Genomic DNA, 21252 nt, shown 5'->3' with positions numbered 1-21252 from the left:
TTATTTTCTGTACAACATTTTCTCGTGGTGCACAGTTCGTTTCACATTTAATAAGCTAAAAGCATTTTAGGCTCCCCTTTGAAGATATTTATCTTAAACATATGCGCATTACATTCTCCTGCCACAGAGTGTAATCGTTTTCATTATGCCAACAATCGAGTAAGTACACAAGGTGAATGTTAACCCTTTTGGAGCGCTAACCGAAAAGCCAGCGGCAGTTCAAACAGAGAACTAAAAGTGAGAGTTACCCAATAGCGGAGTGAAAACAAGTCCAGCAAAATGATTCAAGTTATGAATTGGCTTTCAATGGTAAAAACAATACATAACCATTGTAAAACAAATTGTTATAAATTTAATTGAATTATTTAAATTCCAGGCCATAGGCCTCATTCCTTTGAATCGTCAGGAATCGGAAACCAATTTTATTGTCGATTATGCAATGATGTACATTATGCCGGTCTTCTATGTGTGCTGCTATCTTCTAATTAATTTGAGCCATACTTTTGGACCTTGTTTCTTAGACGCGTGCAATAGTGTTTGCAGATTGAGCAACCATTTGTTCATGCATCTCGGAGCCTTTCTGTACCTCACAGTCGCTCTGATGAGTCTCTATCGCCGCAAGGACTTCTTCCAGCAGTTCGAGGAGCGATTAAATGCAATTGATGCAGTTATCCAGAAGTGTCAGCGCGTGGCGGAAATGGACAAGGTCAAGGCCACCGCGGTGAAGCACGGCGTGGCCTACCACTTCACCTGGCTTTTCCTATTCTGCGTCTTCACCTCTGCCCTGTACTATGACGTCAGATCTCTGTATCTGTAAGTAAACGTTCCTAAAAATATTTTATTTGTATATAACAAGGTTAGCAATTATAAGTGAAATTAAAGTATATTTTCATGTTTGGTAATTAAGAGAAAATCAACTTCATAAATTCTAAACTGATAAAAGTACATTAAATATTTACAAACAGTTAAAATAATATATTAGTTATTATTCCAAAATGTATATAAATTAAAATTGATGTGTAAGATCAAATAAAATCTTAAGATGTTAAATTTTAATTTAATTTTAAATGCTTTAAATATCTGTGTAAACACTACCGCCAATCACTCCATGCTATTTGCTACAGAAATTAAATTTCTCAGCTCAGCAAATTTTCCTCGTTTTCCGTTTTCCCTTTAGCACCTTTGGCAACTTCGCCTTCATTCCGTTCATGGTGTCCAGTTTCCCATATTTGGCCGGCAGCATCATCCAGGGCGAGTTCATCTATCATGTGTCGGTCATTTCGCAGCGCTTCGAGCAGGTTAACACGCTGTTCGAGAAGATTAACCAGGAGGCGCGCCACCGCCACGCCCCCTTGACCATGTTCGATATCGAGAGTGAGGGCAAAAAGGAGCGGAAGACCGTAACGCCGATTACATCCATGGACGGCAGGGCGACATTTGGCAATGAGCACAAGTTGGCCAGCGAAATGAAACGCCAAGTGGGCCAACAAAAGACCGATGAGGACGAAATGGACACCAGTAACGACGAGGACGAGGACGATTTTGATTATGACAATGCCACCATTGCGGAGAACACGGGGTGAGCGGAAAAACGATTTACCAGCTAAGGTTTCATCCAAAAAGAATCAACAACAAAAATCGGTTTGATTAATGGTTACAGCAGTTGTTTGGTTACCTTGTCTTTTGAATTTTGATTTATGCTGAAGAGGACATTTAAATGAAGCTGCCACTTTATTTTATTCATTGTTCGTTTTGAGCCTAAAGTGTCTAAATTGAGTTGAGTTAAATTGAATAACTTAAAATTAGACAAAGGAATCTTCGTGTTCATACTCAAAACAACACAATAATTTAAGGTTTATTGAAACCTTTTTGTTTTCTGCAAATAGCAGTCATGTCCATGTTTTTGTTGTTTTTGAAATATGAGTGCAGTTGGTTTCTAAAAGCACATATCTAGCCTATATAGTTTTTAAACTAATTTAAATGTTCATTATTACTTACATACTATTTATCCAAACTAGAAACACCTCGGAGGCCAACTTACCAGATCTGTTCAAGCTCCACGATAAAATCCTGTCGCTCAGTGTGATTACCAATGGCGAGTTTGGTCCACAGTGTGTACCCTATATGGCGGCCTGCTTTGTGGTGAGCATTTTTGGGATTTTTTTGGAGACCAAGGTCAACTTTGTTGTGGGCGGAAAGAGTCGACTGCTGGACTATATGACCTATTTGTATGTGATTTGGAGTTTCACCACCATGGCTGTTGCATATATTGTACTTCGACTTTGTTGCAATGCGAACAATCACTCGAAGCAATCGGCAATGATTGTCCATGAAATAATGCAGAAGAAACCAGCGTTTATGTTGAGCAACGATCTCTTCTACAACAAAATGAAATCATTTACGCTGCAGTTTCTTCACTGGGAAGGTTTTTTCCAGTTCAATGGCATAGGCCTATTTGCCTTGGACTACACTTTTATTTTCTCGGTGAGTTAAAAGTGCATAAAGGTTACCCTTTTCCGAAAGTTCAATTTTTTCTGTTTCCAGACTGTAAGTGCAGCCACGTCCTATTTGATTGTCTTGCTGCAATTTGACATGACTGCAATTCTGCGCAACGAGGGCCTGATGACATAAAAGGGCCAGACCAGTCAAACTCAATTAAACCGTTTTTTAACTTAACTTTTTATCATAACTTTTTATGGCCCTTTTTTAAGAGCTTTCTGCGAAAAAAATTGATTGTAGCGAACCGGCAGAAAAGCACCCTATCAATGGTTGAAAAATAGCAAAAAAACGAACATATTTATGTGATTAACTTACTGAATGTATGTATTTCAATGTACCATTGAGCATTGCTGCAATTTGAAATTAAATAAAAATACAAATATATATTTATCAAACTCCATATTTTTTAATTAACTTTAAATAACCTGACGAAAATAAAGTAAAAGCGTTTCTTTCCCAAAAAATAATGTTCCTAACTTAAATCAAAGTAAGTAGCAAAGTATTGAACAACAAATGCTTAGGTGATTAAAGTGCTAAAAATAAACAAACAAAAAGTACTTATTTTATTGATAATCTGTCAAAACCTTAACAGCTTTATAATTATCTGAACACCTCGTTAATTTCCAGCCAACTTCCGACATTTATCAGAGAAACGTTACCTCATAAATCACTCATCCAAAGACAATTTCTGGGAGTAAACTGCACAGAAAATTCCACAAGGGAACGAAGGCTTTTACTGAGCACCGCGATAATCGCATCAGGCAACACTTTGGGCTTCCCATGAAGGATGTCCGAAAAGGGGCGTGGCAGGGCGGGAGGCAGAACCAGAGGTTACTAACGCAATTTCTATCAAATGTCAATTGAAAACCCGATTTGCCAGTCATCAGTCAGGGCCTCTTTTCCGCACTCGGCTCACAGTTTGCGGCCATCAAACGGAAGCCAGAATCGAGGGGAAAATGAAAATGAAAACGGGTAGGAGGAGGAGGAGGGGGAGGGGGAGGGGGAAGGATGTTCGGCAGGAGAAAAAAGAACATGAAGCAATTTCCGCTTTCAATCACGTTTAGTGCAGCGGAAATGTGTGCAGAAATATGTTTCTCCTCTCGTTTTTTGTATGCAAATTTCTCAACCGGAATGAGGTTAGATTGTGAATTGCATTTCGGTTTCGTTGGTAAACGCCCACCATATACTGTCAGAGAAACTTGACTAATTGCGCATTATATGCAAAAAGTATCCAATTTAATTGATTTTTTGTCACACTTTCTGTCTCCTTTTTCCATATATTTTTCGAGCACGACAAAGTTCTGGTCTTAAATTACACACTTTATCAATGCACTGTAACTATATAGTAAGTATTTCATCTAATAAATAATAAAACACTGAAGCTAAAGTAAATTAAAAAAAAAAAATTGGATTATAAAATTCATTTGTCAAATATGATACAAAAAACAATGTTTCTTAAATGATTAATTATTATAAAATGTTTTTTTAAACTTTTACATTCGAGGTATTTATAGTATATCAACTATAATCATTTAGAAAACTTTTTTATCAGTTCATATTTTGTAGATAAGTTAAAGCAACATCTTTATCTATTAGACAGCTTTTTAATTATCCTAATAACAAAAATCAATACCTATACCATATTGAAACGTTATTAAATTATCTATCTATCTATTATATATTTATCAGCTCGAGTGAACTTTTTAATTAAAAACTTTTTTCTCTGTATGTAGTTCTTGTCTGTGTTCGGTTTCAATGACTACTATAACACATCCTGAACACGTAAATCAATATGTGGCTCGATTGGCTCGTTTGCACACGAACCCTCCATGAAGGAGAAATAAATAAAGAGCCACAGGGATCTGGGGAGCAAGGGAATGTGAGAGATGTGGTTGTCCTGGTCAGTCAAATGGCTCGAAACAGAAGCAACAGGCAACACACATATTACCTGCAAATTACGTCAACTGTTGCTGGCAGCCCTTCTACGGAAAAAAATATAGCTAGACACAGGAGAAGGTCGTAAGGGTTAAAGTGAGGGGGTCTGACCCGGAGTAGGTTACAGTCAAAGTGGTCTAGTTTTAATGCACGCGGCAAAACAAATCTAATTCAGAATAGTTTCAGATTGAATAAGTCTCAGAGCCCAATAATAATTTTAGAAAATTAAATCAATTGCATTTGGACCAAAAAAAATATTATCAATAACTTGCTTTAATATAATTAAATATAAATAATAATGTTAATTAAAATATAAAATAAAAAAAATGTTATTATAAAGAATTTCCTTTTGAGATAAATTTCTTATTAAATATATGTACATATTTCTAATTTGACTTTAAAAGTTACTTTTCAATATCCTTTTTGTTTAGTGAGCCACGTGACCCGTCAAGGCTGTGTGAAATGTCAGAGCACTTTTAAGAGTTCATTTAGACCGTAGCAAATTTAATACTAAAACGCTTAATGCAGTGGCTGTGCTCGGGAAATTCAGCGGCAAAAAGGGGGAAGCTCAAACAGACAATGGCCAACAGGTAGTTGCTGTTGTTTGCGTAATTGAGGCTATAAATGTAATGGTTTTTCGGTGGGAGGAGTTCACCACATGACATGAATGAATGGCCAACTTATTTATAACTCGATTGGGACAAGCGTAGCCCCTTTCGGATTTCGTTACTAGTTACCAAGAGACTTTAAAATAAATAACACCCTTAAGAATTTTTAATTGTTTAAAAATGTATTAAACGGGTGTGTAATGAAATTGAAGTTAATAATTTTTTAAAATGAATGATAATTTGTGAAATTTCATTTGTATAACCTTAACATGTTTAGGTTTGTTAAATTTATGTAAACAAAGTCATACATTTTATAATAATGTATTAACTTTTCTTTTCAATAATATTGAAATAACATTAAAAAATATGCACCTCAAAAGAGAATTTATTTTAAATTAATTCACTTCAAATATTACCGGAAGTATTACCCCATTAAGGATGTGAATTGATGTATGCAAACTTTTGACATTAGCATGACAACACTGACACAAATTGAAAGCTTTCACACTACAGGTGTCTGTCTGAGCGAGATAGCAACGCCTGAGGGAGCGAGGCAGCAGCACGAAGAGAGCGAGAGACGAGCGACAAGTGTGGTGAGTTTAGCCAGTATCCTTGAGGACGCAGTCACCCTTGGCCAAGCGAAGGCAAATTGTGCGAGGACTGCTAGGCGAAATCAAATCAAACTGATAACAGACGAGCGAGAGAGACTACGAGAGAGCGAAAAAGCACGAGGCGAACTTTTTCTTTAGCACGCCTCACGGATAACGGGACAGTTCGTGACGGAGTTTCAAGTGTTTCGGTTGTGCCCCAGCGGAATAACGGTAAACCATATTCCTCGAAGGAGAGCCTTTGTGTGCGGGTGTGAGTGTGTGGGTTTCTCAGCTTCAGTGGCCCGTGTTGGTGTAAAAGAAAACGAAAGTTTGGTGCGGTTGCCTTCAAAATGTCCAAGAAATTAAAAAAGCCTGTAACAAATTATCTCAAAATTCAATTTTCAAAAAGCTGTTAAGCTTTAACCAAGAAAAACTAACTGGAAACAATTAGAAATGATTTAAGGAAAGGACTTAACAAGTAAACAAATAATATAACTAATTCCAGCTAACAAATAATAAAAGGCTATAAGAATTTAATCAAATGAAAAATACAAAAGAATTGTTTTGAAAGAGACTCTGTTGAATAATCAGAAGAGCAGACTGCGCAGTTTGGCGCCGCGTGGGCGTCTGCCCAAAAATACAAGAAGTAAAACGGAGAACAAGGCAGAAAAAATAAGAAATACATAAATCCCACCTAGACAGGAACGGTGTGTCTGCCCCTGACTTTTATTTACAGGTTGTTTTTGGGAGAATTGAGCAGACCTTCATTAAATAAAAGAAACCCATGTGCGAATCAAAAACCGAACATTTTTGTGTTTTTCCTTCAATACTACTTGAAATTTTTGCTTAAAATTATTCACAAAAAAATTGCTGAGACCAAAGTTGTATAAAAAAAATTATTAAAATACGTCAATAAAAAATTTTCTTCTTAAATTTGGAACCATATTTGTAAAAAAAAACTATTTCTTTTTCAGTTACCAACTTTGTGTTATATATTTAGTTTTTTTTTTTAAATTTAATTAACCATTAAAATAGATCGTTTTCTTAAGGTTCAAAGTCCTTCTTATAAAATTTCTCTTAAATAAAATGGTTACTTGTTGTTGTTAAAAGAAAGTTCACAAAGGAAGAAATGTTTTTTAAAGCCATGTTTGTTATGTCATTAATGAACGTCTCTTAATAAGCCTTTTTAATAAAACAAAAATAATTTGTAGAGTTTATAATTGAAATAATGAAACATAATTTTACTTTAAAAATGTATTTTTTGTTCTTAAGCTGGTTTCCCGCTCCTTGCTGAAAAAGACCTTGCAAGTTTTCCCTTTCCAACTTTATCTTTTAAGAGCATTCAACCTTCTGGTTGCCAGTGAAAAGATAACTTTGCACTGCTTTCTCCGTCTGCTTCTTCGCGTCTCGCTTTCACTTGGTCATGAAAATCAAAGTCCCCTGTGTGCACTGTCAATGTATTGGCTCCATCTGTGCGGATTGCCCCTGTATGTGTGCCTACGCACACTTAGACATGGCGTATATATATTGTAGGGGTTTCTGTTGTGGGGGCGTGAAAAGTTTGTCTTCCTGTTTGAGTTGCGTATTTGGGCGCCATTTCAGCATTCCGCTTTTTATTTACTACAAATTGCTTTGCATTTTTGTACCATTTCTACTTCAGTGTTATTTTCATTTTTTTTTGTTCCGTGTTATTGTGTTTAATGCGCTGTTGGCAATTTGTTGGGTATAAAAATTACGCCACGCCCACACCAACACAGCAGTAATGAAATATTGTAATTAACTTTGCTGCCGACGGGCAATCCGATGGAAATTCTCGCTTTTAATGAGGCGGCAACAGGTTCCTTGGCAGCTCCAATCAAGTTTTTAATAAGCGACAGTTCCCGGCTAATAAATATTCATAAATAAATCAGCTCTGCTGTTGGCAATTTCAAAAGTACTAACCAACGAATTAACTCCTCCCCCGCTTTCCCTCTGGCCAATTTAGAGTGTATTTAAAAGTTTTTTTTTTGCTCAACCAGAAAGTTTTCACCAACTTTTCTGCGTTGTCCTTGTCGGCTGCACGAAACTTTTAGTTCCATTCATTATTAACGATAATATGTGCTCGGCTCCACTGATGCTAAGTTGAGAAACGCCAGTGGCATAAAGTTCGCAATTAATTGCAAACTAGCGAGTGAAGTGCAGGAATTTAATATTTCACAGAGGGATTTTTGAGCACATTTCGACACATTTAAATAAACTTGAACTAAACCGCTTATTCAAATCCTAGGACTAAAGTTTTATCAACACTCAATTATACATATCAAACATCTTGATCGGTTTTGAATGTAAATTTGCACTTAAAGACAAAGAAAATGTTTGCAATTCTATTAAAAGTTTGCTAAATAAATGCGGCGCTTTGATAAAACTTCTAAATTTGACTTTTAAAAACATAACTTGGCACAATCCACAAATATTCGTTACACTTCTCTGAATTCTAAGCCAATAATAAACTCAGCACAAATTAAGCAAAAACTCGATGAGCAAACCAAGCATAACTTGAAATAAAACCAATTTCAACAGAAACGAGCCAAATAAACCCACACACATTCGAACGACTGACAATGGCAAATACAATTCTAAAATTTATTTAAATATTTCTGTACACAATGAAGGCCATTTTACAACAGACGATAAAATAAACATAAAAGTGGAGGGAGATGATGAAGTAAAAATAGCAAAATCAGTGATAACTAATACAAACAAAGAATTAAGTAAAAACGATACGGAAACACATAAAAGAAGGAAGACCGAAATTCAGTCAAGTGTTTGACTTTGAAGAAGGCCAAGAAAAGTCAGAGCCATGATTTGAGCTTCGGGTAATAGAGGTAAGTTGATGAAAAAACTTAGGAAACTAATAAATCTAGCAACAAAATAACTTTCATAATAGTTTACCATATTGAACTAATTTTAAAAGGCGCAACAAACTTTCACAATAAATATTTTCATTCCACACATTCTAGGTTTAAAGTTCCCACAACTTTTTCACATACTCACAAAAATACCCAAGTAACCCCATTTTCATAATTCATTTTACTACAACAAGCGGATCCCCAAAGTGCGGCATAGATATTCCATTTCATCAAATATATTAGCAAAATGAGGGGCGCTTCCACCCCTCGGGAGATTTAAATTTAGCCCACGCCTCACAGTGACTTAGTATGTACAAAATACTCGTGTATGGGGTATATTCCGAATTATTGTACATAATTGAATCCGTTAAATTATTTACTCGATGAGTTTTTGGGGTTGTCGAGGGGGTGAGACCTTTTAACCGCTGTTTGGTTCGTTAAAGTCCGCAAAGTGTAATAAAATTAAATGGCTTTAAGACTTAGACTCGCCCGGCGACTGGAAAGTATGCTACAAATTCTGGATATAAATATTTATGTATCTCGGCGGGTTTTGCTGTTTGCGTTTGACTGTTCGTTCACCTTGTTTTTCCCACTTGAGACCAAAATAAAAAGATTAAGCCCCAACCCATGTCTACTAAGTAAATATTCAGGATTCTGACCCTGGAGAAGGCATTGAACCATCTTAACCTTTTGTACAACTGTACACCCTTAAGATTCTCATAATCACAGCTAAAATCTAATATGCAAAGTGTTTATATAATTATTACTATAAATATTTCGAATTGTTCCAGTTTTATTTCATTACTTGCAAAGCAACGTTTTCTAATGCGATTTAATTCAAATTTAATTGAAGCCACATAATTACTTTCCTATGCAGAGCATAACATCATTTTCAATTTAATCGAGTTAAAGCAATTTTGTCCTACAGCAAATATGAACAACTTGGCACTGATTGGTAGATAAATACAAACAATAAATCATGAGGGTGAAAACCGTAATTGAAAACCATTGTTTTAATGCAAATTAACAAGTTGAGATAGATTAATATGAAATTACATATAGATAGATTACATATAGAATTACATATAGATATAATAAAATAATATATAGATATATGGTACACGAATAGAAATCACTATATCATGTGATGTGTTCATGAAAAATAAAATATGTTTCGAAAATTACTTTCCTTTTTTTCTGACATCAACAGCAAGCCTTTTAATTTGTTATAATTAAACAAAGCCTTGTCAGCTTGGATTGAGTATATTTCTGCCTTCCCCAGCATTATATTTTCCACATCAATCAAAGCATTCGATGTCTGAGGATAATGTCATACAAACAGAGAATGAAGGAAAAATATTGAAGAGCAGGAAAATAATAGTCCTGACAATGTATGTACAATATGTACATTTGTGCACTTAAAGGCGTTGGTGCTTGAGCATTTGGATTGCCAGTCCTCTTATGTTCTTAGGGCTTATTAGCTGCTTATTCATTTCCCGTCTGGCTTTAGCTAATGGTAAACAAACTCATCAGAAAAACGAACCAAAAAACAAGGAGCCACATGTTTTCGCCTGACAATGAAAATAAATATTAATGGCCCAAGGAATTAATAGGTATTTAAACAAATGTAACTCACTGATGGTGCACTGAAATTGCTATTAAATCAACACAAACCCTCAAATTACTAGTCCTAGCTTTTCTAATTAAGTGTTGATTGCTTTTTACTAGTGACAAAGAGTCATCATAGTATTATTGATCACGAGTCACGATAAAAACAAACAAATAATTAATATGGGTCAACATTGTGTAACTATTATTTGTAAAAATGTTTCTTGAGACAGCATTTTAAAGCAATTAAATTAGTTAAAGTATTTAAATTGGGCTGTAAGTTTTTTACTATTTGGCAATATATATAGGGACCACATACTTTTAAATTGGTTAATAATTGGTTTTAATTGGCTAAAAACTCTTTTTATCTAAATAGTAAAAGTAATATTAAAAATGTTTTCTAACATGCCAATTAGTAAAAACACTTAATTAGGTCGAAAAGTGGCTTCCATTTAATTGCGCAATATTTTACTACCGGAAAACCCTTTTAATAACAATGCAAATTACAGACTTCCATTTTGTGTAAACTTTGCCGAAAAAGTTTTAATCTAAATTTAATAAATTCCGCAATTAGCGATGCAGGGCTACACAAAAAAGTTAAACAAGCCGAAAACCGAGCAACAGCCACTGCTAATGAATAATCCGCCCTGCCCTCAATCCGAACTTTTCTCATTACTCAAATCTATACGTATTATATATATCTGCATTTAATTCCCAACACAGGGCAAGCAACTAAACACCGACAAAGTGAACAAAAATGGTTTGCCGAAATGCTGGGAAAAGGGGCGTGGCATCCAGGAGGGCGTGCATTTGCGAACTGTTTGGGCAGATTCATTTGCATCTCCCAGCGGGCGAAAATGGGCGTGGCCCCAAAGTCAAACGCAAAGAGTTGCCTTCAAACAGAAACAAATTTGCGCTTCCATTTTAATTTTGCTCGCCTTTTACCCAGTGACTCTGGCAAATCCTTTAAAAAGTGCCAAGAAACTGTTGCTAACAAGCCGGGCTTCTGTCTCTAAAGACAGACCCTGCACTTAATGGTCGCAAAAGTGCGAAAAAGGTGGAGAATTAATTCAGAGGTTGGAAGGTCGTGACTTCAGGAAGGAAGTAAGGGCCGCAGGACGGGTTTTAGATAAGCCACTGCACGTTGGGAAAATAGGTTAAATTATTAAAAACATATCTTACCTTACTTATATACTTATTATTTTTTATATAATAAAGTACAAGTAAAAAAAAATTGAAAACTAAAGTATCACTACAGGGTAAAAGTATTCGCAGCTTTTACTTTTTTCTTGATTATGAATAATATAAATGAATAAATAATTATAATAATTATAATATTCAATATTCTCTATAACAAAATTGCTATTTTATAAATTTAATATTAGAACTTAAAGATTTTTAGTGTAACCGTTCATCAAAGCTACGCAGTCAGTTCAGCATTTAATTATTTTATGCTATGATCTTTATGAATTCTTGAACATGTAAAAATTAAAACAGTCTCTTTTTTCGATACTTAAGAATTCATACATGGATATTTACAGCGTTCCCAATCGTCTGACGTGGGAAATATTATTACTTATTGGTTACAATATCTGTAATAGTAAAATAACAACCTTAACTCTTTTTTTCGAGTGAAAGTGAGGACGCGAAATAGCCTTTTTGGTATGGCTTTCGCATACACACTTACTAATTGCTTTATTGATATGGTGCACAACAATTTTATAGAACTAATCAAGGCTACTAAAAGAAGCATGAAGAGTTTCCTCCATCATGCTTTCAAATAACTTTTCGTCATCATAAAGCCATTAAATACTTTGGCAATAGCGATGACTGCACTCGAGTTATGACGCTGCAGCTTTTGAAGTGCCATCAAGCCACACTCGCTCTCGGATCCTTTTCCTCACTTGATATATATAGTATAGTTTTTGCCAAAGCATCAAAAGCTCAATTCACCGCAGTTTCGTCGCTGTAATTTTATAACACTTGTCCGACATTTAATTACACTAATTTATATGCAAACTGCAATTGACACGGCGACAGAAAAGATGGCGACACTGAAACTGCCGTCTAACGAAGTCCCTTTCATGGAATTCTATTTTGACATATTTCCCTCGTCCTTTGGTGGCTCAATCATATGATTGGTAGTTCGACCTTTCTTATTATATTTTTTAAAGGTATTTTATATGAAAGCTAAAGCCTTAAAAGCTTTAAAAGACCTGAATGGTTCCTAGCCCCTATATTTTATTTTATATCTTTATTCAGATGAGTTCTAGTTTAATGTTAATCATAAAGAAAAGAATTTTGGTTTTCAGATCAATTTTAATAATCCATCTATCTAGTCATAGTAGCTTCTCCTTTTCGCTAGATTAAAATTAAAATACTTTCCGTGTTCCGTAGATCCAATATAATTCAGACCTTTAGGTCCAAAAAAATGTTAAGTATTTTTACTTCGCTTTCCCAGTTTCGTGGCTCCTGCTCCTTGCGGCCCCAAAAAGTATACTATATACAATATTTATGCCGTAGGGCAGTGCAATGTCAAAAGCCCTTCCGCCCAGAGCCTTCAGCTTCCGAAAGTAAAGACATCAAACGCAGCTGCTCCTGAATTCTGCGCTATTTCAGCTGCTCGAACTAAGTCTTTTTTAGTGGTGCTCCTCCACTTTTTTCGCATTCCTTCCGCCAGCTTCAAGTTGTGTTCTCCAGCGCATTTTTCCACATGACGTGCGTTTAAAAGGACCGAGCTGGGAAAAAAGAGGAAAAACAATACAGAGTAAAGCGAGCTGAGACAAAATTTGTCAACATGTTTATAAGTTTTTCCCTTATTTGCCCTTCTCCTTTGGCAGTACAGTTCTGTTGCTCTTTCTTATATTAATATTGGCCATTTGACTTTTGGTCTCGCTGCTGCTGTTGTCAATTGTGCTGGTTAATCTGTTATGGCAGCAGCTTGTTAGTATTTTCATTGCTTTTGGTAATGACTGCATGCTAAGGACTTTTCTTCTGGCTTTTATTGACCTTCATAAATACTAAATAAAAGTATAAGACTGTGATTTTATTAAGAAGAAAGGATGCTGCCAACTTTATTTATACCTAACACAAACTTTAATTGGTTTTAAACTCTCTTGTAAAGCAATTAAGAAGTTAAGAAACAGTGTTAATGGTTTTATAGTTTTTAAGTCAGTTTCAATCTGGTTTTTAAGTTGCTTTTCTTGCATATCTGTATAGATGCTGCAAACATCCGTTTAAATCCAATATGTATGTGCGAAAATTTTCTTTGCGAATCTTTTAAAAAATATCACTTACAATTTTGCTGCTTTGTGTGAAAGAAAGTTTTTTATTGTATTTGGCTACAAATACTTCTAGGAAACCAAAAATTTTGTTAGTATTAAAGCTAGCTGTCTAGTTTTCACTGCAAGAGAAGGATCCAAATTAAATTTTTTAAATTTTATCCTCAAGTATAATCTTGGTGCATCTGTTTCAGATGTCGCCATTAGTGGCACCAGTGAAATGGCTTCTCCAGCTGCTGCAGCTTTTTCGCTTGATGTGATTGCAGTTTCTACGACACTTTCCGTCGCCTTTCAAGTTTCGAGTCTTAAAGGCCATTGGAGAAACACTTGCACCTGTCCAAAGTTGCAGACATGAAAGTAACTTTTTTTATGAAAATGGGTTAGATTACTTCCTCGTTTGCGGGAGAAAGCAAACAAACTTTGAGCTGTTTACCAGGTTGCCCATCCCCACTCTATTTTTCCTGATCTGCCAGTGGCTTTATTTTGGGGTCCATGGCTGCCTTTCATCGCATAAACTATATCTATGCCTTTGGGGACCTTTTCATAAGCACGTTTTTATCTGCTTTACACATTTGTGCGTCTCTCAAAATGGGAACATGGCTTGGGGGAGGGTCAAGCGTCCTTTAAGCCCCATTTAGGGTTCGCCGGCAGAAGCTGCTGTCATTCAGCCAGCCAGTTTGCTCCCCGGCAATTGTGCGTTTGAGCCACATTCGACCACATTCTGCTGATGTTGTCAGTTTTCTTTGTCATTGATTTTCGATCATAATAATTTCATGTGCTTTATGTCCCGGAAAGTGCCCGCTAAAAAGAACGACAAGCATCTGGCCATCCAGTGCAATGCATTTATCCTGCTCACATGCGACGATTTCAGCTCTTAAATGATTTGATTTTTATGATTTTTCGTTTGTCTCCCCCCTTTTTCCGCTTTCAATTTAATCGCATGGAATTCGTATTGCTTATTGTGTGTTTTCTTTTTATGACTTTATAATGCGGCTATTATCTAACTTCCTCAATAAGCATGGCGCTGATTTGGTAAATTGCAAGTTTATTGGGGCGTTTAGTAATCTGGTGGATAACAATATAAACAGAAAAATATGGTTTTAAAAATAGAATCTCGAATAGAATCTTAAGGCAAAATTTCTAATAACCATACGAATAAACAGAAGTCATAATTAAATGCATCATTCATAAAAGGTTAGGATTTATTTATTTATCTATAGGTTAATACCATACATTCGTGGCTTAAATTTACTTCATATATATAATAGTTTTATATTATTGATAAACAAGTTTCATACCTAACATGTTTGTAACTTTGTGCCTTTACTCAAAAATTTATTTAATTTCTTCAAACATTTTCAGGATTTGTTTTTAAGCATTTAGAGGTTCCTTATTCCTTTATTCTTATGCTTTCTGATAATATTCCACATTTTCGATTGTCCGGATAAACGGCATACATTTTGAAAAGTCCCCTTTTTAAGTGGCTTCTGGTAAACCAATTTGCAGAACCTAATTTTCCCACACACAAAGTTGATCCATGTCAAATCAGATGTTCAATCGAGTCCAGAGCATTATGCAAAACACATGACAGGCAAACAGCTTAAGGAATCCCAAGAACAACAACTGGAACAGCCAACTGACAACTTCACTTATTCCAGTTGAGTTGTGACGTTCTGACCGCAGGCAGTTGGCAAATGAAGGCAAAGAAAAAGCGAGAGCCAGCAAGAAAAGCCAGTGAAAAGGCGTTGAAACGTTTCATTTCCTTCACAGCCTGCCGACACTCAGTCCAAAAAAAAGTCGAATTGGGATGGTCAAAAAAAAGAAACCGCAGGCAAATCAAAGGCAGAAGGAACCTCATTAAATTAATGCAAGCCTCAGGAGTTTTTCTCCGGCGAAAAAACCTCCTGCTGGCAACCTTGACTAATTCATGGGAAAAGCGTGTTTAGCGTGTCCCAAAGATTTGAAATGCTTGATAGGAGTGGCCGAAATGATTGGCAGGACCCCTTAAGGACAACAGTAAGCATAAGCCACAGGCTTAGTTTTGATAATATGGGGAGCGTGGAAACATTTCCTCAGATTATAAAGATAGCATGCAAAGTGTAACCCGAATTTTATTTCAGATGGACTTAACTTGCAGGAACGCAGAAGGATCAAGTTAGGGTCTTATATTCAGGATAAAAAAATTCCTTAACTTTTAGAAAAGTACATTAAAGCACCAACAAAATTATTTTACAAAATTTAACAGAATAAAAAATTGCAATAAGATTTGAATTTTATAGTCTGGCACTGCATATAAGTTTTAAACCGAACTAACCCATCTTTTGAAGAATCCCTAAATCGAGTCCAACTTGTAAAAAATTCTTTATGCATAAAAAAAAAGTTTGCAGAATATCCGAAAAATGTTTTGGAAAACCACAACAAATGCGACATGCTGAAGCACCCAAAAAAACTTTTTTAACCTTAAAGGGGCACAAGCATGAAATAAAAACTGCATGTGTTTTTACACTTGCTAACAAACAAAAACAAAAAATTGATTAATCTACTTCTTCTAAATTGTATAGAAATTTATTAGTATATTTGTTTATATTACTAAGAACTTATATTAATACTAATTCATTATTCCCTTCTTAAGTTTTGGTTTTTTCCTACTGAAGCATATTTTATATTATGTATATAATTTAAAATCCTGCTTGCTCACAGATTTTTGTTGGCAAGTGTCCCTTATTCATATACATCTCCCATATGCCCGGCACAGATTTAGAGGGACTTTCATTTTTTGTCCCCGTTCATGTTTATTTTAGCCTGCAAATAAAAAGGATAAACAACGACTGGCAGCCATGTTCAGCAGCATTTCCGCTTACAAGTCTCTTTTTTTCGGCTCTATCGGGTGACTTGTGTGTGTGTGTGTGTGTGTGAAGGTGTATGCTGGGAACCCTTTTACAGCATTTGGCTACGAACTCCTGGCGGCAAAGGCAGTCAAAAGCTATCCACTCTATCCCCAGCATATTGCTCATATTTCAGAGGCATCGCTGCTTTTCAGAGGGTTTTGGCATATGTGTGTGTCTTTTTTCCCTCGGTTGCTGCTTAGTCATGCTCATGAAACGCGAAAAACGCGACTGACGATGAAGGAGGGGAATTTTTCCAACTGTAAACAATAAATATAAACATGGGGCGCTGTGGGCGGAATCATAATAATACCATCCCACCATCGTCATCATCGCCATAATCCACATGCTGTCGTCAGTCAAGTTCAAATGGCTGGCAAATTTTTTTATAAACATTTACCATATACAAACAAATGGCTAATGCATATAGGGTTGGGGTCGATGAGGTGGTTACAGCTTTAGAAAGTGGATGTGAAGTGCTGGAAGAAGGGGTGGCTGGGTAAATAAGGGATCAGTTTGCCACAATGAAAGATAGCTTTTAAATTACAAGCTCTTTAGAGTTAGATATTCATATCATATGCTAAAACGTGTTACTTAAAGTCTGACTGGCATTTAAAAACGGTTCCACATCCCATTTAAGGAAATTTAATTTATATTATATTTCTGCATAGATAAGTATACATCCTAAGTATCGCTTAAGACTTTATTAAAAAGGGATTTTAAAGCTTATATTAATATTACTCATACGACTAGTATACCAAATAATAAATATCAAAAAGCTTTTTAAATTAGGAAATATTTTATGAATCTTTCAATGGCTAACAATTTATTACAATTCAACTCAGTTAGATTTATAACAATAAAGTCAACATACAATATAACTCAATATTACTCATACGACATGTAAGCCGCTTTTTAGACTTAAACATAAATTTAAATCAGCTTAAAGCCGAGAATGCTCGTATAAAACTTAGAATCAGTAAGATATTTAAAGATTTCGTCCAAAAATAAGAAAATTTTTTAAAAGGATTATTGTCCAAAGGAAATGAGCCCAAACTGGTTTGTCAATAAATGATGACATGTGTCCCTTTTTTTGCCCAAGCCAATTTTTATACCCTTGCAGAGCAAAGGGTATTATAATTTTGGCCAGAAGTTTGCAACGCAGTGAAGGAGACACCTCAGACCCCATAAAGTATATATATTCTTGATCAGCATCACGAGTAGAATCGGAATACGTCTGTACGTCTGTCCGTCTGTCCGTCTGTCCGTCTGTCCGTCTGTCCGTCTGTCCGTCTGTCCGTCTGTCCGTTTCTGCCTAAACTAGTCTCTCAGTTTTAAAGCTATCTCACTGAAACTTTCCCAAAATGTGTGTAGTTATTGCACGCAGTATATAAGTCGGAACGGGCCGGATCGGCCGACTATATCGGATAGCTCCCATACGAGAGAATGAAATAAAAATTCTTACTCCGTTGTTTTTGATCAGATCGACTTGAATTCTTCAAGATGGCGTTTTCTAACTGTTATTGAATTTCGGATTAAATTTGATCAAAATCGGATAACTCTATCATATAGCTGCCATAGGAGAGATCGAAAATTATATATAGAATTAATGGAAATAAATTGATAACATCGTTGTTTTTTATCCCACGAGCATGATTTTTGAATATAAAGTTTTTTAACAACGTTTATATTGAAAAAAGTTTCATAAAAATCGGTCATCTATATCTTATAGCTGCCATAGGAAAGATCGAAAAATCTATATAGAAATAATGGAAATAAAATTATAACATCGTTGTTTTTCATCAGACAAGTATGATTTTTGGAATATAGAGTTTTCTTACGACTCTTGAATTACGAATTAAATTTGATCAAAATCGGACAACTATATCGTATAGCTCCCATATGATCTATAGTCAAAAATATGGAAAATGAATAAAAAAATCGTCTTAGCTTCGATGTTGTCTCGCCTTTATGAGTTTTGTTCGACATATTTGATGACTGCAAGGGTATATAAGCTTCGGCTTGCCGAAGCTAGCTTCCTTTCTTGTCTGTCATCAGTTTTACTTTCGCTTTCGGCACATGCAAAAATTATTAGGCCCACACATAAATAAATTGTTAAAATATTTATTTATGGCCAGGACAAGTGTAAACAAAACAGAAGCGAACCCGAGAAAGTCAGAAAGCAAAAAAAAGGAAAAGATGACAGGAAAGTAAGTGCATGGACAGATAGCGATTTGCTTACCTGAAACCAACAGCTTGAGTCTGCATGAAACCAACTCGTAAATAAATACCAAAGACATAAATAAAATATCAGGGAATGGCGGAAAACACTTCCAGATCCGACCCATTTCCACCTTTCTACAGTGAAAGCGAGCGAAAAGTAAATATTAAATAAAACGCGTAGAAAACGAGGCAAACGCTACACATCTTTTGCATTTGAGTTGAGAGCCGTGGAAGTAAGTTTTGGACTTAAGTTTCAGACCACTTTTGTCTGCATGTGTAAGGATCAAAGGAGGGGGAAAGTGGGTGAATGAGGGGGAGTTACACACTCTATATCCCCATCACTCCAGTCTGTGTTATTTGCAGTGCTTTCAAACACAGAAAAATGGCTGCCATTTGTATGAAATAATAATAATGGCCTTGCTAAAAACATATGAGGATATGTGCAGTCATAAAGTCCCCATCGATTCAAGTACTTTTTTTGAGCCCTTTTTGTGCGTTCTGTCTAAAAAAAAACGTGAAAAAAATTTCTTATGTTCTACATTCGTTGAAAAGTTGAAATATTGACCAGAGATATTTTTTAGCTACATGTGCTAAGGTTTTTGACAATTCTTGAATAACTAAAGCGTTTGGTTGTATTGAACAGCTTCAATTACTTATTTAATAGCCAATCATTGATTTAACTGATTGCTTTTTGAACATTTTAATTTAATTAGGTAAAATTATATTTGAACTCATTTAATTTTTGAAAACTTTGCGGCCGACAGCGATAAATGAAAATACCACATTTGTGCAAACAAAATGAGTAATGGAAAACTAATTAGTTGTCAAAAAACTATTTACAATCAAGTGGCAACACATTGCATTATTGATTTTAATGGTTCGTGATTACGCCAAATGATTATTTACAATTAAATGCAAATTCGTATTTAATAAAATTGTATCAAAATTTTTTTTTTAATTTTCCCTAATTATTAAAATGGATTGTGAGACAGTAAATACATGAAATCAAAAAACAAAATATGAGTATAACCAAAAGTCGTACATATGTAATTAATATATGCAGGAATATATGTTAACAGACTTTTGAAAATTGTATTTTTAAAAATCAGAATCACAGTAAAATGAAGGTTTGATTCCATTAAAAGGCCATTATTTTCCACCACTTATATTCCTTCGAAATCCTCCTGTTTCAGTTGCAGATGCGAAAACGACAATGAGATGCTGGCACAATGCGGTGAGGCGCAAGAAGAAGAAGCTGGCGGCAGCGGCGGCGAGGAGGGGATCCGATGAGGCGACGGAGGGCGTGGCAGGTCCTCCAGATGGCACCTGCCAACGGCAACAACAAGTGGCCGGCGACACTTGGCTAACAACGCGGTCTGTCCCTCTGTTGTGGCTGCACTTGTTGCTGTTGGTCGCATTTGCGAAACATGCGGCTGCGGCAACAACTGCCACAAATCCCGAGGCCACGGCCACCACATTAAACAACTTTACCACGACGACGACGACATCCTCAGCCGGAGCAACATCATCCCTGGCCACCACTTCATCCACATCAGCTGCCGGCGAGAAATCCTCAAGCAGCTGGGCCATTCTGGAGGATCCGTTTAAGAATATCGTGCGAATCGGTGATGGCAACACGGTTACTCGGGTAAGTCTACTAAATAATTAAATAAGAGATAAATTTTATTAATAAAGTAAAAGGAAAATTTAATTAGAAACATTCCAAATGAAAAGATGCTTAAAAAAAAAGGAAGAAATGAAAGAACATAAATCTTGTTATTATGATAGATTTATTTAACAAAGCCTAAGAAATTAATTTGTTATTTGAATAAATTAATTCAGTAAACCCTAAAAAAGTCTATTAAAATTAATCTGTTGTTCTATTATATTAAATTGCTTTAAATTAACTATCCCATTGTTCTCAAAACAGTTTAAGTCCCTAATCCCCTCATTATAAACGTCATTATATAACGATTTCTTTTACAACATGCAAATAAAAACTGCAAATAGTTAAAACATGTATACCAAGCAGATTTTCCCAACTACTTTCCACCGTTTACACATACACAAATGTGTATTCACTGGTGGCAGCCACTCCACATTGCGTTGTGTTAGCCCCATTTAAGCTTCAATTATACAGGAGTGCAATTGAAATAATGAGAATGAGTGTTGCCCAAGTGCGGGGATGGGAAGGGGGATATTAACCCTATTCCTGCGTTCAAGGTGTATGTATATAGCTTCTGCAGCTTAGGGCACTCGGCTGAATTTAATTGAATTGCGATTGCAGTCACAAGTCCCCTTGAAATTCTCCGCTCCATTCCGAAATTTAGCAAGTGGCTATTTAGTGAGCACTTAATGATGATTAATGGGGTATAATATACAAAGGTTGTCAAGTACAGTCCGTTATAGTAATATATTGCAATCAACATTTATTTTTTATTTAATTTAATTATTGTTAGCTTATTTGGCAGAAAAAGCGAAAAAGTTTAAGGTTTATAATGCTAAATGCTAATAATGTATTTAAGTAATTGATAAAGATCCGAATAAACATCAAATTTACCCTTTAAGGTTCTACAATCATTTGCACGTATTATTCGCAAATAAAAACGAAGTTTAACAAGTAACAAAAGTTATTGCCCATTTCAAACCTTATTTGTACCTATTAAATAATATATCTTTATTTGAAAATAAAACGAGCGAGTTAACGCAGTAATAGTAAAGTGCCACACTTTCCT

The 21252-nt window shown here is 35.5% G+C and overlaps 2 protein-coding genes across 2 annotated transcripts in view; both read left to right on the top strand.

Moving 5' to 3' along the window:
* The first annotated feature begins 279 nt into the window (after positions 1-279).
* LOC108093481 (gustatory and pheromone receptor 33a) lies at positions 280-2631 on the top strand. The gene is made up of 5 exons (XM_017193567.2): positions 280-309; positions 377-813; positions 1178-1579; positions 2019-2484; positions 2545-2631. The coding sequence occupies exons 1-5, from the start codon at positions 280-282 to the stop codon at positions 2629-2631; spliced, it is 1422 nt and encodes a 473-aa protein (XP_017049056.1).
* A 3207-nt stretch (positions 2632-5838) lies between these two features.
* The window catches only part of LOC108101998 (probable G-protein coupled receptor CG31760), a 33775-nt gene continuing 18361 nt past the window's right edge, over positions 5839-21252 (top strand). Inside the window, 3 exon segments of the mRNA XM_043208629.1 lie at positions 5839-5903; positions 8284-8496; positions 19711-20165. Coding sequence (XP_043064564.1) covers positions 19731-20165 — 435 coding nt within the window. The 5' untranslated portion in view covers positions 5839-5903; positions 8284-8496; positions 19711-19730.

Source organism: Drosophila ficusphila, unplaced genomic scaffold (assembly GCF_018152265.1).
Source record: "Drosophila ficusphila isolate 14025-0441.05 unplaced genomic scaffold, ASM1815226v1 contig_607, whole genome shotgun sequence".
Taxonomy (NCBI): domain Eukaryota; kingdom Metazoa; phylum Arthropoda; class Insecta; order Diptera; family Drosophilidae; genus Drosophila; species Drosophila ficusphila.
Note: the sequence above shows the minus strand (reverse complement) of the source record. Positions and strands in the feature narration are given on the sequence as shown.